The 22,197-nt window shown below is 54.9% G+C and overlaps 3 protein-coding genes across 15 annotated transcripts in view; 2 read left to right on the top strand and 1 right to left on the bottom strand.

Annotated features, from left to right (window-relative positions):
- MINK1 (misshapen like kinase 1) overlaps positions 1–16,127 on the top strand; it is a 67,974-nt gene extending 51,847 nt beyond the window's left edge. Inside the window, exons 5-34 of one of the 11 annotated variants that reach the window (XM_066262875.1) lie at positions 619–729; positions 1,152–1,242; positions 1,681–1,811; positions 2,142–2,196; positions 2,319–2,397; positions 3,052–3,227; positions 3,715–3,784; positions 4,134–4,344; positions 6,842–6,958; positions 7,423–7,509; positions 7,712–7,933; positions 8,019–8,192; positions 8,564–8,764; positions 9,502–9,587; positions 9,744–9,854; positions 9,998–10,110; positions 10,339–10,427; positions 10,648–10,671; positions 10,789–10,952; positions 11,347–11,452; positions 11,537–11,674; positions 11,850–11,958; positions 12,335–12,502; positions 12,609–12,752; positions 13,000–13,134; positions 14,113–14,213; positions 14,297–14,446; positions 14,532–14,691; positions 14,796–14,935; positions 15,282–16,127. In XM_066262875.1, the coding sequence (XP_066118972.1) occupies positions 619–729; positions 1,152–1,242; positions 1,681–1,811; positions 2,142–2,196; positions 2,319–2,397; positions 3,052–3,227; positions 3,715–3,784; positions 4,134–4,344; positions 6,842–6,958; positions 7,423–7,509; positions 7,712–7,933; positions 8,019–8,192; positions 8,564–8,764; positions 9,502–9,587; positions 9,744–9,854; positions 9,998–10,110; positions 10,339–10,427; positions 10,648–10,671; positions 10,789–10,952; positions 11,347–11,452; positions 11,537–11,674; positions 11,850–11,958; positions 12,335–12,502; positions 12,609–12,752; positions 13,000–13,134; positions 14,113–14,213; positions 14,297–14,446; positions 14,532–14,691; positions 14,796–14,935; positions 15,282–15,365 (3,747 nt within the window). In that variant the 3' untranslated portion in view covers positions 15,366–16,127. Of the gene's footprint in view, positions 1–618; positions 730–1,151; positions 1,243–1,680; positions 1,812–2,141; positions 2,197–2,318; positions 2,398–3,051; positions 3,228–3,714; positions 3,785–4,133; positions 4,345–6,841; positions 6,959–7,422; positions 7,510–7,711; positions 7,934–8,018; positions 8,193–8,503; positions 8,765–9,501; positions 9,588–9,743; positions 9,855–9,997; positions 10,111–10,338; positions 10,428–10,647; positions 10,672–10,788; positions 10,953–11,346; positions 11,453–11,536; positions 11,675–11,849; positions 11,959–12,334; positions 12,503–12,608; positions 12,753–12,999; positions 13,135–14,112; positions 14,214–14,296; positions 14,447–14,531; positions 14,692–14,795; positions 14,936–15,281 lie in introns of all 11 variants that reach the window. The other 10 variants (XM_066262872.1, XM_066262871.1, XM_066262879.1 and 7 more) reach the window with 10 other exon arrangements.
- A 2-nt stretch (positions 16,128–16,129) lies between these two features.
- On the bottom strand, positions 16,130–21,670 carry CHRNE (cholinergic receptor nicotinic epsilon subunit). 3 transcript variants are annotated; one of them, XM_066262886.1, is made up of 12 exons: positions 21,294–21,670; positions 20,881–21,023; positions 20,700–20,744; positions 20,473–20,582; positions 20,160–20,315; positions 19,761–19,861; positions 19,167–19,367; positions 18,972–19,086; positions 17,662–17,776; positions 17,400–17,586; positions 17,202–17,308; positions 16,130–17,111 (listed from the first exon to the last, which is right to left on the bottom strand). In XM_066262886.1, exons 1-12 carry the CDS (start codon positions 21,337–21,339, stop codon positions 16,962–16,964), a joined length of 1,476 nt encoding a protein of 491 aa, XP_066118983.1. In that variant the 5' UTR covers positions 21,340–21,670; the 3' UTR covers positions 16,130–16,961. The 3 variants fall into 3 exon arrangements, with proteins under 3 accessions (XP_066118983.1, XP_066118980.1, XP_066118981.1); XM_066262883.1 differs by having other exon boundaries at positions 19,167–19,861; XM_066262884.1 differs by lacking the exon at positions 20,160–20,315 and having other exon boundaries at positions 19,167–19,861.
- On the top strand, positions 18,032–18,965 carry C2H17orf107 (chromosome 2 C17orf107 homolog; the record flags this gene model as incomplete). Its single annotated transcript, XM_066258172.1, is given in 3 exon segments — positions 18,032–18,266; positions 18,358–18,453; positions 18,456–18,965. Coding segments are annotated over 3 exon segments (681 nt in total), but the record flags the coding sequence as incomplete, so codon positions are not given.
- Positions 21,671–22,197: the final 527 nt, after the last annotated feature.

Raw genomic sequence — 22,197 nt, 5'->3', positions numbered from 1 at the left:
CATCTTCCCGATACGCTAAGGTAGCAGGTTTGATCCCTGGTCAGGGCATATAATAAGAATCAACCAATAAGTGCATAAATAAGTGGAACAACACATTGATATTTCTGTCTCTCTCTCTTTCTCTGTGTTCCCTTCTTCTCTCTCTCTCTAAAATCAATAAGTAAGTTTAAAAACATTTTTTTAATAAAATGAAAATGTAAAAACCTCACTTAAGCTCATTGGTCATAGTTTGCCAAGCAGGCTTCAGAGCACTATTTCTTAACTGTTTTGGGTTCATGGTCCCAAAGAGGATCTGATGAGAGTTTTGGACCCTTCCCCAAGGAAAATGCACATACCCACCTCACTTTGTCTATAATTTCAGGGATTCCTTGGACTCCTACTCTGGACACAGATCATTTTCCCAGACCCATCTTCTCTGTCTTTTCCGACTATATTCCCTTCCCCCCTTTTCTCCTAATCTTAGGAAGTTCTGTGGCCTTTGTGAGAGAGTCATATGGTTCCTGCCTTTCAGTTTACACCAGTTTTGGCCCCAAGACCTCTGGTACTCCAGGGAGCTGTCAGCGGAAAGGGGCCTACCCTAACTGCTGCTTTTCCTTCTGGGGCTCCCTGGGACCATAGCTGGTAATGGAGTTCTGCGGTGCTGGTTCCGTGACAGACCTGGTAAAAAATACAAAAGGGAATGCCCTGAAGGAGGACTGTATCGCCTACATCTGCAGGGAGATTCTGAGGGTGAGCACCTGGCCCTGCCCTGCCTCCTGCTCCTGGGCCACCCCCATGGGAGCTTTCCCCTCCCTGTACGTAAACCCTCCCTGCCCTGAGGAGGAAATGGAACTATGCCCTCTTTAAGGAACAGATGGCCTGATCGGGTTGGGTTGAGGATTCAAACTGTTGGAGGAGACAAGTGCCTCTGCCCAAGCTCTGCTACTTCTCCACTTGTAACCCTTACCTGCTGGGGGTCCCCAGGAGCCACCATGGGTGGAAGCCCTCTAGGGAAGCTCAGCCTGTGCTTGGGCACATGGAGGAAAGGCTGCTCCTTCAGCCCAGCCGAGCCAGACTGGTGACTTTCCCTCCTCTGTCTCAGTCAGTCGAGTCCTCTCTCCTTCCCACCCCCTCCAACACCAAGGCTAATTTCTCCCACTCTGCTGCCCCAGGGTCTGGCCCATCTCCACGCCCACAAGGTGATTCACAGAGACATCAAGGGGCAGAACGTGCTGCTGACAGAGAATGCGGAGGTCAAGCTAGGTGCGCTGATTCCTTTTAGACTGATGGAGCCCTCTCACCTCCAGAACAGAATGAGAGGCCCTTTTCTCTCTCTGCTGGCTTAAGTCCCATGGCCTGTAGGCTGGGAGGCGCTTTCCCTCTCCCCCAGGATGCCCTGCCTCCTGCTGAAAATCATTCTAGTTTTTGTCCCTGCTACCTGTTATGTCCCTGGTGCAGTGCAGGTCCCTTTGGGAAGGTGGAATTTCAATCTGGGATCTTGTCCCTTGGTCCTTTCACCTTGGTTTTTCCCGAAGACACAAGAAGACCAGGTCAGATTCTTTAGGGTGTTGGTGGGTTGGAAGAGGTTCCAAGGAGTGTCTAGGTAGAGCAAGGACCTCCGCTGCCTTGGAACTTGCACATGCTGGGTCCAAGGTGGGGACGTCACACTGTGTCATGACTCCTCTCTCCATGTCTTCTCAGTGGACTTTGGGGTGAGTGCTCAGCTGGACCGCACCGTGGGCCGACGGAACACTTTTATTGGGACCCCCTACTGGATGGCCCCAGAGGTCATCGCCTGTGATGAGAACCCTGATGCCACCTATGATTATAGGGTATGGAGCAGAGAGCATGGAGCATGGAGGCAGCCAAGGGCAGGAAGTGAGATGGGTTGGTATGGTGGGTGGATTGAAAATATCGGGGCCTCAAGCAGTTTATCTTAAATGTTGTCAGATTAGACAAAATGAAGGTATAATGATGTGTTAGCTGTGAGGTGTTAAGGGACATTTTGTGACAAGGAAAGTATGGCTGGGAATGTTGGCCAAATTAGAGGAGCGGGGTCTCAGGAAGGGATCTGGGCCAAGAAGTAGTTCAGAAGAAACCAGGGATAGTAGGTGAAGATAGTAGGCAGGAACATTCACCTGTTCCTTCTCTTCCCTCCGTAGAGTGACATTTGGTCTCTAGGAATCACAGCCATCGAGATGGCAGAGGGAGCCCCCCGTAAGTGCGGAGTCTGGGAGAGAAGGGAGGGCCCAAAACGTGGCTGTAGGGAAGAGGTGGTCCATGGGAAGTTGTGGCTCTCAGTGTGGCAAAGGGACTGAGGTGTCTCTTATGTGTCCCAGCTCTCTGTGACATGCATCCCATGCGAGCCCTCTTCCTCATCCCTCGGAACCCGCCTCCCAGGCTCAAATCCAAGAAATGGTAGGTGTCTGGGGACATGGTATCTAGGAAGCTCTCTGGACAAGGTCATCCTCACCGGAACCCCTTGCATTCGGTCTTGGTCTACACCACAGAAGAGGATGGGAGGGAGTGGTGCTGCTGCCAGAGCTCTGGGGCGCTGGTGTGGGGGTTGGAAAAGACAGAGGGAAGTCAAGGTGGCTTTCTGTTTGTTTGTTTATTTGCTATTTTTATGAAGTGAGAAGCAGTGGGGAGGCAGAAGACAGACTCCCGCATGCTCCGGACCAGGATCCACCCGGCATGCCCACCAGGGGGCGATGCTCTGCCCATCTGGGGCGTTGCTCCGCTGCAACCAGAGCCATTCTAGCACCTGAGGTGGAAGCCATGGAGCTGCCCTCAGAGCCTGGGCCAACTTTGCTCCAATGGAGCCTTGGCTGCGGGAGGGGAAGAGAGAGATAGAGAAAAAGGAGTGGAGGAAGGGTGGAGAAGCAGATGGGCGCTTCTCCTGTGTGCCCTGGCCGGGAATCGATCCTGGGACTTCCACACGCTGGGCTGACGCTCTACTACTGAGCCAACCGGTCAGGGCCTCAAGGTGGCATTTTTATGAATGATCTCCCCTCTCCCTCCTGTGACACCCCCTTCTGAGGGGGCCCTCCTAGTATGAGCCATTGTTTCCAGGTCTAAGAAGTTCATCGACTTCATTGACACATGTCTCATTAAAACTTACCTGAGCCGCCCACCAACGGAACAGCTACTAAAGTTTCCTTTCATCCGCGACCAGCCCACGGAGCGGCAAGTCCGCATCCAGCTTAAGGACCACATCGACCGATCTCGGAAGAAGCGGGGCGAGAAAGGTCAGTGGGGGAGGAGGTCAGTGGTGGGTCTCAGGACTGACTTCAGCCCCTGCTTTTTTTCACCATCCCTGGCTCCTCCTGGCTTCCATTTGGGTTCCCTCCCAGACCCCAGTTCTCCCTATCCATAGAGACCTCCTTTCCCAGACTTCGAACCCCAGAGGGCTTCTCTTAGCGCCAACCCACGTCAGTTTTTCAAATGGATATGGCCCCTTTATGTCCTTACAAAATCTTCCCATTGAACACATTCATTTGTAAGTGCATGTACACATTCAACCATAACCCACCCACTATGCGGTCTAATCTCTGAGTCTGTCCAGGCCCAAACCTGAGACCCCCTATCATTCCATTGTCCCAAGAAGGTGGGCAGGGACCCGGGTGCATGGCCATCCAGACAGACCTTATTGGTTATCCCCGTCTAAGGTTTCCCTAGCCCAGGGTGGGGTCTGGGGCACTGCGTGAAGAAACAGCAGTGATCTCCTCCCTGCAGAGGAGACAGAATATGAATACAGCGGCAGTGAAGAGGAAGATGACAGCCACGGAGAGGAAGGAGAGCCAAGGTGGGCTTGGCAGGTGGAGTTTGGGGGACATAAGTGGTCCTTGGCTTGGGGACTCAGACTGGGGATGGTGTGTTAGAGACTCATAAAACAATCTCTGGGTGCTGAGAAGAAACGGAACAGATGAGCAAGAGGTGGGGAGAGCGTGATTCAGGGCTGCAGGCTGGGATATTACAGAAGGATAGAGCCCACGACTAGGCAGGGGAGAGGACAGACCACTTTTCCTGGTCACCTGGGAGTGAGCAGAGGCAGACTGTGGTCCAGGTAAAGCACCTACTTAGGTGTCTCTCCAGGTTTGAGAGGGAATGGCTGGCTTTTAACCCCAGCCTCCGTGGTGCCCACCCTCACTCAGCTCCATCATGAACGTGCCTGGTGAGTCCACACTACGCCGCGAATTTCTTCGGCTTCAGCAGGAGAATAAGAGCAACTCAGAGGCTTTAAAGCAGCAGCAGCAGCTGCAGCAGCAACAGCAACGAGACCCTGAGGCACACATCAAACACCTCCTGCACCAGCGGCAGCGCCGCATTGAGGAGCAGAAGGAAGAGCGGCGGCGCGTTGAGGAGGTGGGTTGTCCTGGGAGGGCCTGGGCCCGACCTGGTTCAACAACCTGTCCTGGTCCCAGCAGGGAGAAGAGGGAGCCAGCTGGGGCTTCCTAACCCCTTTTGTTCAGATTTGTATAGAAAGGGTCTGTTTTCTGTTAGAGGCCCATTCCAGGTACATTCCCCGCTTGCCACCCTTGGTGATTGCTGTGTTATGAGCATCCCTTCAGAGCAGAGCCATTTCTGAAAAGCCATGCTAGTTCCCGTGGACAGGAGGATTGTCCCTGTCTTTGTTTCTGTAGATCTCTCCAGGTTTGTCTAGCCCTGTTTATCTTAATTTTGGGGGAGCTAGGGGTATATGTACAAACACTTCAGGCCCCTGGGCATCTGAGTATCAAGCAGTTGTCTGGTTGACATGAAGAGGAGCCTTCTAAAGATGCTGTTACTTTTAAATTTTTTGGTTTAGATTTGCTGGAAAGTAGTCTTGTCAGTTGGACTTAATGGAGGTGGGTGGCAGAAATTCATTTTAATAGACAGTCCTATTTAAATAGCTGTAGGTCTTTTTTTTTTTTTACATCACCAGTTTAAAAGATAAATGTGTCTGCAGACATATATTTAAATGCATGTACTTATTTTTCAGGGAAGCATGGTGGGAAAGGCAAAGCATGGGTTGGTTTTAAAAATACCTTAAGTAAAAAAAAAATACCTTAAGTGATGAAATTTTTATTGAAACAGTTACATGATTTCAAAGTTCATGGAGAGCTGGGCTTAACAAAATAATTAGGTAATAGATAGAAGCATCCACGCTGTCGATGCTCCCCAAAGCAGGCCCGTTTTTGTTGAACAAAAAATAATTTGTAAGAGAACACAGTGCAGATTTCCTTCAGTAAAGACTGTTTTTAGGCAGTTGAGTGACAGGAAATGGTGTCTACCAGAGTGTCTGGGAACAGGCCTGCCCTATCCTCGCTGTGGAGAGAGGCATGACAAAGCATCCCTACTGTAATGGCCCTTGGGGGCTTCTTCTTATTTTCCCCTCTCTTCCTTTTCCCTTGGTTTTCCTTCTTTCCCTTTCTGAACATGAAAGATCCTTCTAATGAACCTCCTTTTACTTTTGTTTAGAAAGTAGTTTTGCCTGACCTGTGGTGGTGCATTGACCTGGAACACAGGTCGGTGGTTCAAAACCCTGGACTTGCTGGGTCAAGGCACATACTAGAAGCAACTACTATGAGTTGATGCTTCCTGCACCTTCCTACCCTGCCTTTCTCTCTCCTCTCTCTAAAATTAATAAATCTTTAAACAGAAAGAAAAAAGAATAAAGTACAGGCTTTTCAGTTGTACTAATTGGAAGTAGGTGGGAGAAGTTCATTTTAATAGGATCATTTTCTTTTTGGGGAGGCAGGCTCTTTCTGCTTTTTGGGGCAGAAAGAGTGTGAAAGTATAGTGCGACCTGAGCTACTGATGTTTGCCAAGCAGTTGTGAAGTCCCTCTCCTCTTGGTGGTTGTTCTGTGCATATGTGCTTGCTGTCCTCTTGTGGCCAAAGGCTCTCATTACAGCCTACTCTATTTGGATTTTTTTTTTTTAAGTTTTTACTTTGATTCATTTTAGAGAGGAGAGAGAGAGAAAGGAGGAAGGAGCAGAAATCATCAACTCCCATATGTGCCTTGACCAGGCAAGCCTGGGTTTTTTTTGTTTTTGTGAGAGGAGGGGAGGCAGAGACAGACTCCCACATGCACCCCTCCTGCACCCCAACCAGAATCCACCCAGCAAGCCTGCTAGGAGGCAATGCTCTGCCCATTTGGGCAACCTGAGCCATTTTTTAGCGACTGAGGCAGAGGCCATGGAGCCATCCTCAACGCCCAGGACCAACTCGCTCCAATCGAGCCATGGCTATAGGAGGGAGGAAGAGAGAGAGAGAAGTGAGAGGAGGAGGGATGGAGAAGCAGATGAGTGTTTCTCCTGTGTGCCCTGGCTGGGAATCGAACCTGGGACATCCACATGCCGGGCCCATGCTCTACCACTGAGCCAGCTGGCCAGGGCCAAGCCTGGGGTTTTGAACCGGTGTTCCGGTTGACACTTTATTCATTGTGCCACCACAGGTCAGCCTACTCTATTTGGATTTACAGATAGAGGTTGTTTTGAGAGACCAGTAGTATCGTAGGGTTTGTTGTTAACTCTTTGGTTTTTGTCTGGTGGGGAAATGGATAGGAGGAGGATTATTGAATTTGGCCCACTCCAAGGGCAGCGGCCAGCTGCTCAGTTTCTCTGGTCCCAAGCCCACAGCTACCCAGACAAGTAATGTTTCCCAAGCTAAGCCCCTATGGACTTCTTCCTGTGTAGGAATAGATAGGTTTGTAAAAACAAGTTGAAGCCATTTTCTTTCACCATCTTCCCTAGTGAGAAGGAGACCGGTGTAAGAGAACGGTCTCCTTTCTAAGAGATGTCCAAAAGTGGGCTGGGGTCCTTCCTTCCAGAGCCGTCTGTGTGGAACAGCCTTAAGACCACACCTCTCTTCACCCACAGCAACAGCGGCGGGAGCGGGAGCAGCGGAAGCTGCAGGAGAAGGAGCAGCAGCGGCGGCTGGAAGACATGCAGGTGCTGCGGCGGGAGGAGGAGAGGCGGCAAGCAGAGCGGGAGCAGGTACAGCGCCCCCAGCACACACTGCACACACCCCTTCCCTCCCCGGCCTCCCTGCCCGCTCCTGCTGCCTGCCTCCCTGCTCCCCAATACCTTCCCCCCTTCTTTCCTTACCCCTAGATTCCCCCTATCTTTTCTAGCTTCACTCTTTCTCTCTGTTTTCTCCCACCCTTCAACCCCCAACCCTGGCTCCCTGCCCTCCTCCTGTCTCTGTGCCTTCATTCCCATCTCTTTGTCCATCCCTGACTTCTCCCCTGCTCCTTCCTTCATGGGTCCTCCACCCTGCCTCCCTCCTCATTCCCCGCCCTCTTTGGGGCTCATCCCGTCCCTGTCCTTTCTATTGCTCTTCCCTGCTCTCCTCCTCATCCTCACCCCACTGATCTCTTCCTCCTCCTCCAACTCCTTCGCCGCCGCTGCCTTTTCCTCTTTCCCTGCCCTTTGCCCCCCACCCCAACCCCGCCCCCCAGGAATATATTCGTCACAGGCTAGAGGAAGAGCAGCGACAGCTCGAGATCCTTCAGCAACAGCTGCTCCAGGAACAGGCCCTACTGCTGGTAACGGGGTCCCCCGGCTTCCTCTGGGAAGATGCGTATCAGAGCTTCTCTGCCAGAATGGGATGGGAACACGTCAAGGGGAGGGACTCACCCAGGCACCAAGGGAAGACATCTCTCTAGGCAGGAGGAAAGAAAGGGCATGCCGACTCTAACTTCCAGGGCTGCACCTCGCTGAGCCCTCCCTTCCTACCCTTGGGCTCAGGAATACAAGCGGAAGCAACTGGAGGAGCAGCGGCAGTCAGAGCGTCTGCAGAGGCAGCTGCAGCAGGAGCATGCCTACCTCAAGTCCCTGCAGCAGCAGCAGCAGCAGCAGCAGCTTCAGAAACAACAGCAGCAGCAACAAATCCTTCCTGGGGACAGGAAGCCCCTGTACCATTATGGTCGGGGCATTAACCCTGCTGACAAACCAGCCTGGGCCCGAGAGGTACTCACTGCCTCCTTTGCTACCTGAGACATCATCCCCCCAGTCCCACTGCCTATGGCACCCTTGGCATTCTTTCATATCATAGGTAGAAGAGAGAACAAGGATGAACAAGCAGCAGAACTCTCCCTTGGCCAAGACCAAGCCAAGCAGCACAGGGCCTGAGCCCCCCATCCCCCAGGCTTCCCCTGGGCCCCCAGGACCACTTTCCCAAACTCCTCCTATGCAGAGGCCAGTAGAGCCCCAGGAGGGACCGCACAAGGTGAGCCTCTTCCCATCCTTGTCTTAACGCACAACCATAGGGAGCCTTGTTCAGCACGGGTGTGCGCACGCACAAACACATCCTTGGCTAGGAATCATAGACCTCACGATACATGGGCAGAGACATCACCTGCTTGCTGCTGTATGTCTATTCCTCCATCTTACCTGTTCTCAGGCTCTAGGAGACCGTTTCATTCAATAGGTAATTGGAAGCTGGAGGCTTTACTTGCCCCTTCCTCTCAGTTCTGGCCCCAGCTCCCTGGTGGGGATGTGCAGAGTGGGCAGCCCACCCTCCCTGGTCTCTCCCTGCAGAGCCTGGTGGCACACCGGGTCCCACTGAAGCCATATGCAGCGCCTGTACCCCGATCCCAGTCCCTGCAGGACCAGCCCACCCGAAATCTGGCTGCCTTCCCAGCTTCTCATGACCCTGACCCTGCTGCCCCCATACCCACTGCCACGCCCAGTGCCCGAGGAGCTATCATCCGCCAGAATTCAGACCCCACCTCAGAAGGGCCTGGCACCAGCCCAAACCCCCCAGCCTGGGTCCGGCAGGATAATGAGGCCCCACCCAAGGTAAGGACAACCCTGTGGGACTGGAAAAGAGCAGAGAAATACAGTTGACCCTTGAAAACCATGCAGGTTAGGGGTGCTGACCTCTCCCATGCAGTAAAAATTCTAAGTATAACCTTAACTGCCCCAGCACGTAATTACTGATAGTCTACTGTTGATCAGAGGCCTTACCGATAACATAAGTTGATTAACATGCGTTTTGTATGTTATACATGTATATACTGCATTTTAACAATAAAGTAAGCTAGAGACAAAATTAGGAAGAAGAAAAAATACATGTTTTTCAGAAAAAAGTCCATGTATAAGTGGACCTGCCCAGTTCAAACCCATGTTGTTCAAGGGTCAACTGTAGTAAGAGAGGAAGTGGAGGGAGCAGCAAGGTGGAGATGGGTTTGGGGTCGGAAGGGAAGAGGAAGGCAGGGCATCCACTGTTGCCCTGTCCCGAAGGTGTCTGGTGGCACATGAACAAACACGCTGTGGGGACCCCAGTGTTGAGGGTGGGCATGGAAGGATGCCCAGGGTGTCTGGGAAGCACTAGGAGCAGACTTCCTAGGCTGGAATCTCAGCTCTGTCATTTCCAAGCTTCGTGACCCTGGACAAATAAATTCATTGGCTTCCCTGAACCTAGCTTACTTCATAAAAGCGGGAAGAGTACGTGTCAGAACCTCAGGGAGGACGAAGTGTCTGGTTCCCAGCACAGTGTTCACACCAAGCACACTCACGCCTCTTTCTTTTCTCAGGTGCCTCAGAGGACCTCATCTATTGCCACTGCCCTTAACACCAGTGGGGCCGGAGGGTCTCGGCCAGCCCAAGCTGTCCGTGCCAGGTAACACCTGGGTGATGTCGGGTGGCAGGCTAGGGAGAGGGATGAGGGGCAGAGGGGAGTTTGCCAGGTTACCCGCTTAGGGGCGGGCAAGCCCCAACCCAGTCACCTCAGCCCCTTCCCTGCCCATGCCCCGGCACCCCTGTGCTCCCTTCACAGACCTCGCAGCAACTCCGCCTGGCAAATCTATCTGCAAAGGAGGGCAGAGCGGGGGAGCCCCAAGCCTCCAGGGCCCCCTGCTCAGCCCCCTGGCCCGCCCAACGCCTGTAGGTAATGGAGTTGTCCCCCCCACTCACTACCACCCTCACTCCTGCCACCTGCCTCCCCTGGTGATGGCTCCCTCTGCAGTGCAGCTCAGCCCCCCAGGGAGGGGACCACCTTGTCTCCCTGACCCTGCCTCTGCCCTCCCACAGTAACCCTGACCTCAGAAGGAGTGACCCTGGCTGGGAGCGCTCGGACAGTGTCCTCCCCACATCTCATGGGCACCTCCCCCAGGCTGGCTCTCTGGAACGAAACCGTGTGGGAGGTACGTGAGCAGGGCCCAGTGACCTGCTCTGCAGCCGGGACACAATCTCTCTGAGGGTGGGTCTTGCCTTTTACAACTCGGGACGGACAGCCCCAGAGGAAGGGATGGGCATGGAGTGTGTCACTGAGTTCCGGGGCTCTGGCATGAGGCACGAGGGGTCAGCTGAGGTTGTGGGATTGAGGTCAAACCCTGTCAGTGACGTCCTTTCTCCCACCATGCCATATCCAGCCTCTTCCAAACTGGACAGCTCCCCAGTGCTATCTCCTGGGAACAAAGCCAAGCCTGATGACCACCGCTCCCGGCCAGGCCGGCCCGCAGTAAGTCAGCAGGTGGCAGCTGTGGCCCTGCCTTCTCCTGGTCCAGGACTTTGTGGCCAGCTGTGGAGCCTCTGGAGCCTGGGTGCCGGGGGCAGGGCCTTGGTTAACCTGCGTAAGAGGAGGGGCTGTGGGATCATAGGTGTACTTCTAGTTACTAACCTTTCTTAACCTCTTTCCTGCCTTTTCCTGGCTGCCCTCCTTCCCCTGTGGCCCCTCCCAGAGCTATAAGCGAGCCATTGGTGAGGTTAGTGAGAAGGGGCCTGCTTGTGGGGGCCCTCCTGTGACCCTGCCCCTTCTCCTACGGCATCCTTTGTACCATTGCCCTCTCCCCTCCCGCCCTCACGCAGTTCCTTCCCTGCAGGATTTTGTGTTGCTGAAAGAGCGGACTCTGGATGAGGCCCCGCGGCCTCCTAAAAAGGCCATGGACTACTCATCGTCCAGTGAGGAGGTGGAGAGCAGTGAGGATGATGATGAGGAAAGCAATGGCGAACCATCAGAAGGGAGCAGAGATACCGTGGGGGCCCGGTATGGGGGCTCCCTAGGGTGGGGGCACTCCCACATCAAAGGTACCCCAAGAGAAGGGTTACAGGTTGGGGGAAGGGGCCTCTGGGGCAAATCTGTAGGAAAGTGGTTCCCCTTTTCTCAGTGGGAAACCCTGGCTATCAGCGCTGGTCAGTTCTTCCCACCTTTCTCTAGGGAATGGGGTACGGGGCTGGTGTTCCCATCTCTCTCCCACTGTCCTGTTAGTAGCGGGGTGGTCACTTCAGGTGCCTCTCTGTCACCAATGTTTCCCAAGTGCTGGGCATAGGATGCTCAGTGAGGGCTGAGTGCATTGAATAGAGAATGAAATTAATAAAAGCGCTGGGCCTCCTGCTTTCATCTGCTCCTGGGGCACTCATGACCTTCCTCTCCCCAACAGCAGCGATGGGGACACAGACAGCATCAGCACCATGGTGGTCCATGATGTAGAGGAGATAGCCGGAACCCAGACCCCCTATGGGGGTGGCACCATGGTAGTCCAGCGTGTGAGTAGGCCCCCAATTTCCTCCCAGCACCTGCTGTGAGCTTCCTTGGCTCCAGCACTGGCTCCCTTCACTCTGTTCCATTAGACTCCTGAAGAAGAGCGAAGCCTGCTGCATGCTGACAGTAACGGTTACACAAACCTGCCAGATGTGGTCCAGCCCAGCCACTCGCCTACTGAGAGCAACAAAGGTCAAAGCCCCCCCTTAAAGGATGGAGGCAGTGATGTAAGTGGGTCCAGACTGGCCCCCCGGACAAGGGGAGGGCACTGGCAGTGGGTAGGAGATCCAGGGGTGCTCAGGGTCCTGCACTGGGGAACCTGGGGCCTAGGAACAATATCAGGGGGAGGTTCATAGGCTGGGGTCTCCCATGCTTGCCTGACTACAGCCCCTACCCCCACAGTACCAGTCTCGTGGGCTGGTGAAGGCTCCCGGCAAGAGCTCGTTCACGATGTTTGTGGACCTAGGCATCTACCAGCCCGGAGGCGGTGGGGACACCATCCCCATCACAGGTGAGGACGGGAGGACAGATCTGCTGTGAGGCCTGGAGAGGGGCAAAGGTGAAGCTCTGGTGATGCAGCTTCACAAAGCAGTCATGGCCTCCTCTTTGACCTAGGCACCTGCACTGGCACAGAGGCAACAAGGGCTTCTGAGGCCGCTTTACCCCCGAGGGAGAATGCTCAGAGCAGCACAGTGACCTATGTGACCAGATGAGGTCTTTGCCAGGCCTTCTGACTCTGTTTACCTCCTTGTACACCTTCTCCATTCTCTAGTCTTTCCCTTTCCTTCTGAGTATTCAGAGGAGCCAAGACCAAATTTAAGGGTAGGGTTAGAAGAGACAGGGTAAGGGGGCAGCAGCCCACCCGTCCTCCCCTCTCTACTTGGCAGCCCTAGTGGGTGGAGAGGCCAGTCGGCTTGATCAACTACAGTATGATGTGCGGAAAGGCTCTGTGGTCAACGTGAACCCCACCAACACCCGAACCCACAGTGAAACCCCCGAGATTCGGAAGTACAAGAAGCGATTCAATTCCGAGATCCTCTGTGCGGCCCTTTGGGGTAAGCCAGGGCTGAGAAGGAAAAGAGGGATTTGGTGTGCCCCTACGCTCCTGGTCAGGTGAGGGCCTGGCTCTGCCTCTGATCTGCCCAAGGGCTCCTATTGCAGGTGTCAACCTGCTGGTGGGCACAGAGAATGGGCTGATGTTGCTGGACCGAAGTGGACAGGGCAAGGTGTATGGACTCATTGGGCGGCGACGCTTCCAGCAAATGGATGTGCTGGAAGGACTCAACTTGCTCATCACCATCTCAGGTGCGTGGGTGGAGTACAGGGATAGGAGACAGGACCAGGAGGAGGGGGCTCAGCTCCTTGGCTCTGTCACCATCTTCGGCCTGGGCAGAGGGCAACCTTGGTCCAGGAGCCAGAAGGTGGGGCCACTTTCTCACCCCTTGGCTTATGGTATGCAGAAAAGGGTAGTGGAGAGGCAGACTCTGGACCTCCAATGAGGCAGTGTGTGTGTGTGCGTGTATGCATGCGTGTGTGTCTCCTCACCCCTCAGGGAAAAGAAACAAACTGCGGGTATATTACCTGTCCTGGCTCCGGAACAAGATTCTGCACAATGACCCAGAAGTGGAGAAGAAGCAGGGCTGGACCACTGTGGGGGACATGGAGGGCTGCGGGCACTACCGCGTTGGTGAGGAGGTCACAACAGAGATGCCAGAGCATATTTTTTATGAAACATAAAAACAGGGACTTGGGCCCTGGCCGGTTGGCTCAGTGGTAGAGCGTCGGCCTGGCTTGTGAAAGTCCCAGGTTCGATTCCCGGCCAGGGCACACAGGAGAAGCGCCCATCTGCTCCTCCACCCCTCCCTCTCTCCTTCCTCTCGGTCTCTCTCTTCCCCTCCTGCAGCCGAGGCTCCATTGGAGCAAAGATGGCCCGGGTGCTGGGGATGGCTCCTTGGCCTCTGCCCCAGGCGCTAGAGTGGCTCTGGTCGTGGCAGAGCGACACCCCGGAGGGGCAGAGCATCGCCCCCTGGTGGGCAGAGCGTCGCCCCCTGGTGGGCATGCTGGGTGGATCCCGGTCGGGCGCATGCAGTAGTCTGTCTGACTGTCTCTCCCCGTTTCTAGCTTCATAAAAATACAAAAAAAAAAACAGGGACTTGGGCCCTGGCCGGTTGGCTCAGTGGTAGAGTGTCGGCCTGGCGTGTGAAAGTCCCAGGTTTGATTCCTGGCCAGGGCACACAGGAGAGGCGCCCATCTGCTCCTTCACCCCTCCCCCTCTCCTTCCTCTCTGTCTCTCTCTTCCCCTCCCGCAGCCCAGGCTCCATTGGAGCAAAAAGATGGCCTGGGCGCTGAGGATGGCTCCTTGGCCTCTGCCCCAGGCGTTTGAGTGGCTCTGGTCGCGACAGAGCGACGCCCCGGATGGGCAGAGCATTGCCCCCTGGTGGGCGTGCCAGGTGGATCCTGGTTGGGCGCATGCGGGAGTCTGTCTGACTGCCTCCCCATTTCCAGCTTCAGAAAAATACAAAAAACAAAACAGGGACTTGGTCTTTATGGTCTTGAAGCCAGAAATTTGGGGGCTGGCATTGAGAGTGTAGTGACAAACTTGTGGGAGGGGACTGGCAGCCCAGGAAAGGAAATCCCAGCTTCCATCTTCTTTCCTGTCCCCCAGTGAAATACGAACGTATTAAGTTCCTGGTCATCGCCTTGAAGAACTCCGTAGAGGTGTATGCCTGGGCCCCCAAACCCTACCACAAATTCATGGCCTTCAAGGTAATCCCAGCCTCAGCCCCCCAACACTGTTCCAAGGTCTGACTCCTTTATCTGTGTCCCCTGATCCCTTTTCTCCTCTACAGTCCTTTGCTGACCTGCCTCACCGCCCTCTATTGGTGGACCTTACAGTAGAGGAGGGACAGCGGCTCAAGGTCATCTATGGCTCTAGTGCCGGCTTCCACGCTGTGGATGTTGACTCGGGGAACAGCTATGACATCTACATCCCTGTTCATGTAAGCTTGGCAGAACTGTGGACAGAGGGGGACCACCAGTCTGGGCTCCAGACTCAGGGACTCCAGCCCACCTTCTCCTCCCCAGATCCAGAGCCAGATCACACCCCACGCCATCATCTTCCTCCCCAACACTGATGGCATGGAAATGCTGCTGTGCTATGAGGACGAGGGCGTGTATGTCAACACATACGGGCGGATCATTAAGGATGTGGTGCTGCAGTGGGGAGAGATGCCCACCTCTGTGGGTGAGTGTGGTGCTTGTCCTCAAGCTGCAGGTCCCCAAGTTGTCCTGGGATAGTGAGCCTGGGCTGCAGCCCACTCACTGTCACTTAACTCCCTTCTCCTCCAGCCTACATCTGCTCCAACCAGATAATGGGCTGGGGCGAGAAAGCCATTGAGATCCGCTCTGTGGAGACAGGCCATCTAGATGGGGTCTTCATGCACAAACGAGCTCAGAGGCTCAAGTTCCTGTGTGAGCGGAATGACAAGGTGGGAGCCCCTTGCCCCCTGGAGAGGCCCGGGGCCCCTGCATTGGGCTGGCTTCCACAACACTAGGTCGGCACCAAGGAGGTGACAGTTGTGGAATCTCCCTGAAAGGGCACCTTTGAGGAACACAACACCCAGTCATAGCCTGCCCTTCGCTCCCTTTCTGAGAACACACCAGATTCTTTCACCCCAGAGGTCCACCAGCTGCCCTCCTCCCAAAGCGTTTCTGCCCTTTAGGGGGATGGGGTAATTCTGAGAGACTAAACTCTGCAGTTTCGCTTTCCCACCCAATTAATTGAGCCCCCTCCAGCCCCTACCCCTTGGTGATGCCCTCTTCTTCCCCACCCAGGTATTCTTTGCCTCAGTCCGCTCTGGGGGCAGCAGCCAAGTTTACTTTATGACTCTGAACCGCAACTGCATCATGAATTGGTGACAGGCCCAGGGCTGGGGCCCCCCCACATGGACCCAGCTCTTCCCCCACAGCCAGACTTCCCAGGCCGACCTGCTTTCCCTTCCTTGGGCTTTTGCTTTTACTGGTTTGATTCACTGGAGCCTGCTGGGAACGTGACCTCTGACCCTGATGCTATTGTGATCACGTGACCACCTTCTTCCCCAACATGTTCTCTTCCCAAAACTGTGCCTGTCCCATCTTCTGGGGAGAAGCACAGCTTCCTCTAAACAGGAATTAAGTGGGCCTAGCCCCATCACCCTTTTTCTCCACTTAAGAGGAGAGTGCTTGGGGCCTGGACCACATACACCACTGCTACTGACTGGGCAGGGCCCTAGACCCCTTTATTTGCACGTCAGGGGAGCCGGCTCCCCCCTTGAATGTACCAGACCCTGGGGGGGGGTTACTGGGCCCTGGGTTTGGGGGGGGGGGTCACCAGCCACTCCAGGGGCAGGGACCATCTCCTCATTTTCTGAAAGCACTTTAATGATTTCCCTCCCCCCAAACCACAGGGAATGGAAGGGGGACCCCGACAGCCAAAACATCTCCCCCTTTCCAACCCTGATTTCTTCTAGCCTCTGCCCTTCCCTGGTGGAGGGAGGGGGGGCAGGGAGCTCTCACCCTCCCCCACCCCCTTGCTTGCGTCTGTATATAGTGTGAGCAGCAAGTGGCCCTGTTCTCTCCCTGCCCCTATCCTCAATGTAGTGGCCTTGGATATCCCCTTTGTTAATAAAGACAGTTCAACCAGCTCCCGCCATTGCAGGCCCCGTTTTATTCTGTTTTCTCTCACAATTTGGATACTACTAGCCTGGACATGCAAGCAGAGTTGGGATGAAGGGGGAGTGTGGGATGGAATCTGCGATGAATCCTGGGGGCATGGTAGGTGGGTCATGCTGAGCCAAGAAAATCTAGAAGAAATGACTGAGGAAGGGCCAGGGCATCCTCAGCCTTAAACCTGTGGGCCTACCTGGCCAGGTAGCTCAGTTAGTGTCATCCTGATACACCAAGGTTGCGGTTTCCTTCCCCAATCATGGCACATACAAGAATCACCCAGTGAATGCATAAATAAGTGGAACAACAGTCAGATGTTTCAAGTCAATAAATAAAAAATTTAAAAACAAAACCTGAGGGACTGTGTGGACCTGCCCTGAGGGCATTTGGGCCCTGCCCACTCCCTGCAAGGTCAGGCTGTAGTGACCTGGCTTCCTGGCTCCAGACTCCCTAAGTGCCAGTCCTGCAAAGGGATCTCTCTCAAATAGGTTAAGATAGCTTAAAAGTTCATAGGACTAGAGGGTCCCGTGGGGCTGGGGCCTGAGCGAAACTGGAAGGTCAACAAGGGTGAATCAAGGGCTATTTGCTTTCCAGAGGATTGGCATTCAAAGAGCCTGTTTGAACAACCATCTACCCTCTTTCTGACCCCTGCACAGTGACAAGATGTACACACGTGTTTACAAAATACTGACTTATTATTGGCGTGGTAAAGGATCATAATGTATCAGCGGCAGCAACTTGTTTTTCAAAATCTGTTTCCCTATGGAGATGGGTAGGAAAATTGAAGTCTGTGGGGCCACTGACCCAGGCCTACATACATGGCGGGTAGGGTAGGTCAGGCACTTGGTTGAAATAGCCCCCGAGGAAGATGACGCTGGAGCCCACACTGAAGAGCACCAGAGCCGCCCAGAAGCAGATGTTGTCAAGGGCCTTCCCCATGCGCACCCAGTCGGACACCTCCTGGGGAAAGTGCAGGCACAAGTTGAGTCCGTAAAGGCTGCAGGAGTCTGCATCACAAGAGCCAGTGGGGGCCTCTGGCTCCTGCCCTACCTCGCCAGTGGCCTCCTGGTCTCGCGTGCTCTCAGCTATGAAGTTCACGGCATCCACACAGCAACGGATCTCGGGGGCGGCGGCGCCCAGGTTCTGGCAGAGGGCAGCTGCGGGAAAGCGGGGAGTAGCCCGGGGGTGGGCTATTAGCAGTCCTCCCCATTGTAAGCTCCGGGATTGGCCCGCCCCCACTCTGCTTACCGGTCCAGGTGCCGTGCCGGTACCTCTGCCCCTCAAACACGAGCTCGCTCCGCGGCTTTTTTAGTATCAGCTCCTCGGCTCGGAGCAATATGCTCACAGAAGATGCCCGCCTTGCGGACGAGGCGGCTCGCGGAACCTCGGCAGGAGCCCCAGAGCGGAGGAGGCGTGGCAGCAGCTCTAAGAAGACCTAGGGGCGGGGCCAGGGAAGCGATTAAGCTTGAAGTCCCGCCTTGCACCCCGCAGCCGCCTACCCGGCGCTTACGTGGCGGAGCCGCCGGGACATGGCGTGAGTGGTGGGCGTCCGCAAAGACACGTTGAGCACGATGACGCAATTCATGACAATGAGCGTGGCAACCACCATGACGAAAATGAGATACCTGTGGAGCCCGGAATGCGTGACATCACCGTCTCCCCACGTCCCCGGAGTCACAGATGGAGCCTCCCGTCCTTTGATCTCACAAATACCTCTCCGCAGGAGGTAGAGTGAGGTCTCTCTCAACGGCTCCTCCCCTGCGGCGCACAGGCATCCCCGGCCCTTCTCCCTCTCCTACTGCTCGAGGCAGCCATGAAGGGGACCCCCAGCTCCCTGGAAACCCTGCTGTTGCTCTACTGTGACCTCTGTCCTATGACTCGTTGGCTCCACTGCCCCTGCTCCTTTTCTAGGGGGCCCTCCAGCCCCTCTTCTATCTTCCCTGGAACTCTCTGTGGCAGTAGCCCATAAATAGGAGCAGAGGTTCAGATAGCTGAAGTCCTTGGAGCCGCGGGAGCCGAAGAAGCCTCCCGCCCCAAAGCCCACTGTGGGACTGGTGCTAAGAGAAGCCGCGACCAGTGTCATGAACCTTGGCGCCACCTTGTAAGAGTTGGGACGTTGGGGGGTTGAGGAGGGGCGAGGAAGGGGGATAGGGACCTCTGCATCCCCCCCCCCCAACTAACTCCGGTACCCCAATGAAGATCTCAGCCCTGTGGCTACAGCTGGAGGTGCAGAGACTAGACGGCGATGACAGCAGCCCGGGCCCAGTCTCAGACGCGGGGGATCCTGGTGGAGCACTGGCCCGATAGCCCAGACCGCAGGGCAGGGGGCTCGGCAAGCGGGGGCTGTGGTGGGAATGAGCGCGCGACTCCTGTTCCGGGGGGCGTGGCTATGCCTATGTGGACGGGGTCTGCAAGTTTCTGCCTCATTTCTGCAGCAATATAGATGCCAACTGGTCCTCAGAACCCCGGGGGAACCGGTGAGTTCAGGATGGGGAGGTGAGTTGGGGACCAGAGGCGGAGCGGTTGTGGAGGCACTGAGCCGTCACCTCCCAACAGAGATACTCAGAGACTTCAAGTTGGCGTCCAGCAGCAGTGCGGAGGACGGCAGATCAGAGAATCCATCGTCGTCCCAGCCCCACCCCGCGTTCAAATAAAGCCCAAACAAGAATGAAGGAGCCAAAGCTACTCCCAGAGTTATTTGGTTTTGACCCCGCCCAACCGGGCGCACCCTATTGGCTCCGCCCCCTTGTCAGTCTGGCCCCGCCCCTCACGCTAGCCACGTCCCCGCGTGCGCAGTGCGAGGACCCTTTGCGTCCTCACCTGCCCAGCAGCGGCACGCTGAGAGACGTCTCTGGGGTTTTCTGGGCAATCAGGAACAAGAAGACGGTCTGGGCGAGGAGGACGTTGATGGAGACGGTGCATTTCTGGCCGCCGGCTGGAGGTAGCGCCCAGTGAGCGGCGGTCCCGCGCGCCAGTAACGACGAGCCCCGTTTTAGGGTTGGAGCGACTCCTTACCCTGAGCCGGCAGGAAGTAGGCGAGCAGCACCAGGCCTGAGATGAGCACGCAGGGCACAATGATGTTAATGATGTAGAAGAGTGGCTTCCGGCGAATGATGAGTGTGTAGATGACGTCACTGGTCCCTGGACTATCAGCGGAGCTATCGTCGTGGTGACGGATCACTCCGGGGCAGAAGTCGATGGCCCACTCGCCGTTCTCTGCAGAACAAGTGGTGCGGTCAGCCTGCTCTTGGGAGTGGGGCGCTCCACTCTGAGGCTCTACACCTGAGGTTGGGAGCTCAAAACTCCGAGCGGAAGAGTATGCAGCTGTCTGGACCAGGGTGGGTAGGGCAGGTGGTCTGGACTGCTTGAGCCATGGGCCGTCAGCATGAGGGTAGTTCGGGCACGGGCAGAAAGAGGATTCCGGGTGAGGTACGGAACGACCGCTAGGAAGTAGGACTAGTCCAGCAATCGAGATAATTACAGGAAACGGGCAAATTAAAGGGCCAAAGTCGATCGCTAGTATTGATAGTCTGGGGCAGCACCATTTTCCAAGCCCCTTCTCTGTAACCAATCTAAAAGCAGGTTTTTCGGAGCAGGAGGGGACCTCACCAGTATAGGCCTCAGTGTCGATTTCGATCTTGCTGATAGTCTTGCCGTCTTCGTCGACCGCAAAGACAAACTTCACCTCTTCAGCATTGTACGTCTGAGAACTGCGAAGCCAGGGCCGGGACCCCCATACCAGAAACTTGGATCTAGGCCCTATCCTCAGGCCCTGCCCTGGCAGCTGGGATCTGGCGGCGTAATACCACCCCACCCCCCATTACCCAGATCACACTTATTTCCACCCCGACTTTTGATTCACTGGGGCAAGCCCAACCCATTCCAGAATCTGCCTTCACTTCCAGCACAAAGCCCCGCCCCCAGATTAGTGTTCCGCATGGGGCCCCGCCCTTTGCCCCCATAATCCCGTTATCATTCAGGTCTGAGTAACTCTTCAACTCTTCCCACCGGAAAACGAGCGAGCAGTTCTGCCAGTCGAAGGGGAAATAGGTGACTTCCACGGCGCAGGCGCTACGGTAGATGGCGGGGGGCAACCAGCTCACGAAGCCGCCTTGGTAGACCAGCACGTTGGCATCGTGGGCCACGCCGAATTGACCGTCAATACTGTGGGCTCCCGGATACCCAGCGTTTGCGGAGGTCCACGGCCCTCGCTCTCCAAACAACTCTCCCTTCCACCCCTCCCCCAACTCACCCAACCGGGTCCAACCCAGCTCCCTCAGGCCTCGGCTTCCTTCCAGCCTGGCTTCCACTCAGTCCTTACTTGTTTTCCAGCACAATCTCTGGTAGCCATACGAGTTTTGAAGGGACCCTCAGGATTTCTATTCCCCCAAAATCGTCTTTACTGTAGTTGAGCCGGTAATCATGCCAGTCCTAAGGGATGGGGACCGAAGGACGTATGTCCTGCATCTCCCATCTGGTGCCTGCAAGGAGTTTGGGAGAGAGGGATCCCTGGACAAGACCTCACACTGTCCCCCAGACTTGACTCACAATTCCAATCCAGACGCTGGTGGTGAGCGTCTCCTCTTTCTCGTTCTGCAAATGGGAGATTACCGTGGTTGAAGTGGAATTTTAGGGCCAGAAGTGAGCTTTAGGACAGCTCAGCTACTGGGGCCAGAAGTGAAATTTTAAGCTCAGAGATGATGCTTGGAGCGGAGGCGGGGTATCTTACCAGTGAGATGAGGTTGGTCAAGGTGACCTTGAGGTTTATGGTGACAGTGTCTTCAGGCCCCCTCACTGGCCTGTGTCCTGAGTCATAGTTGTCGAAGAGATGGTGATAAAGGCGCAACTCCTCATTCCTCCCCTCACCTCTGCCTGAGGATGGTGTAAAGCAGTGGAGTCACTAGAGATGAAGAGGCTAGAGGGCCTCTCCCCTCTGCCTGCCCTGGGTCTGTGCAAGGCTCTGCTTCTCTGTGTCTGCCTCTGAGACTATTTTTCCATGTGTGTCTTCTGAACCAATCATATTGTGCCTGGGAACCAAATGTTGTGTCCCAGTCTACATCTTGGTCTTTGTCTTAGTCTTGTTTCTTTATGTTAGTATCTCCATGTGTATATCCGACCACCTCCTCTGACCCCTGTCCATACCGAGAAACTTCAAGAGGAACAAGGCGCTGAGCAGAACCCCTGCCATCCCGCTGTCTGGTCCTCAGGGTTATTCTGAACTTTGGCAGGCTTGGAGCAGGGCAGACCAAGGAGTGTGAGTGAGGGGGGGGGGAGGGTGTTAGTTCCGGGCTGGATTAGGGGACTGTCACCTAATCCTTTTACTACCCCTACTGTAGCCAGGGACATCTTGTCTGCTTCCAGAGACAGCTGCTTCATCCTGCGTTCCTGCCCCCACCCCCATCCCAGCATCCTTTCCTTGGTCTTCCACCAGCTTCCCCAGCCACAGATATGATCCACTCATAACTGGGGCAAGCTAGATTCAGGCAAACAATTTCTTTAAAAGCAGCTGGAGCCTGACCTGTGGTGGTGCAGTGGATGAAGCGTCGACCTGGAAATGCTGAGGTCGCCGGTTCAAAACCCTGGTCGAGGCACATGTGGGAGTTGATGTTTCCAGCTCCTCTCTCTCTCTATCTCTCTCCCCCCCCCCCCAAAATGAATAAATAAAATAAAATAAAAATTAAAAAAAAAAAAAAAAAAAAAGGCAAGCAGCTGGAATCACAAGCCTGGAAGTAGGGGGACGGGAGGCCCTGCATTCAACATACACTGGTGCATTGGCCAGATAGCTCAGTTGATTAGAGCATCGTCCCAAAGCACAGAGGTTGCTGGCTCAATTCCTGGTCAGGATACATACAGGAACAGATTGATGTTCTTGTCTCTCTCTCTCCCTCCCTTCCTCTAACGAAAATTAATAAACATTTTTAAAATGCACTGGTGTCCTTTAAATAAGATGCCTGGTGCAGGTGACATCCCTTACCTCCTATACTCACCCATGTGGAACCCACATTACCACCAGCCAAGATCATACTAATGCAGTTTCAGCTGGCAG

Source organism: Saccopteryx bilineata, chromosome 2 (assembly GCF_036850765.1).
Source record: "Saccopteryx bilineata isolate mSacBil1 chromosome 2, mSacBil1_pri_phased_curated, whole genome shotgun sequence".
Lineage (NCBI taxonomy): Eukaryota > Metazoa > Chordata > Mammalia > Chiroptera > Emballonuridae > Saccopteryx > Saccopteryx bilineata.
Note: the sequence above shows the minus strand (reverse complement) of the source record. Positions and strands in the feature narration are given on the sequence as shown.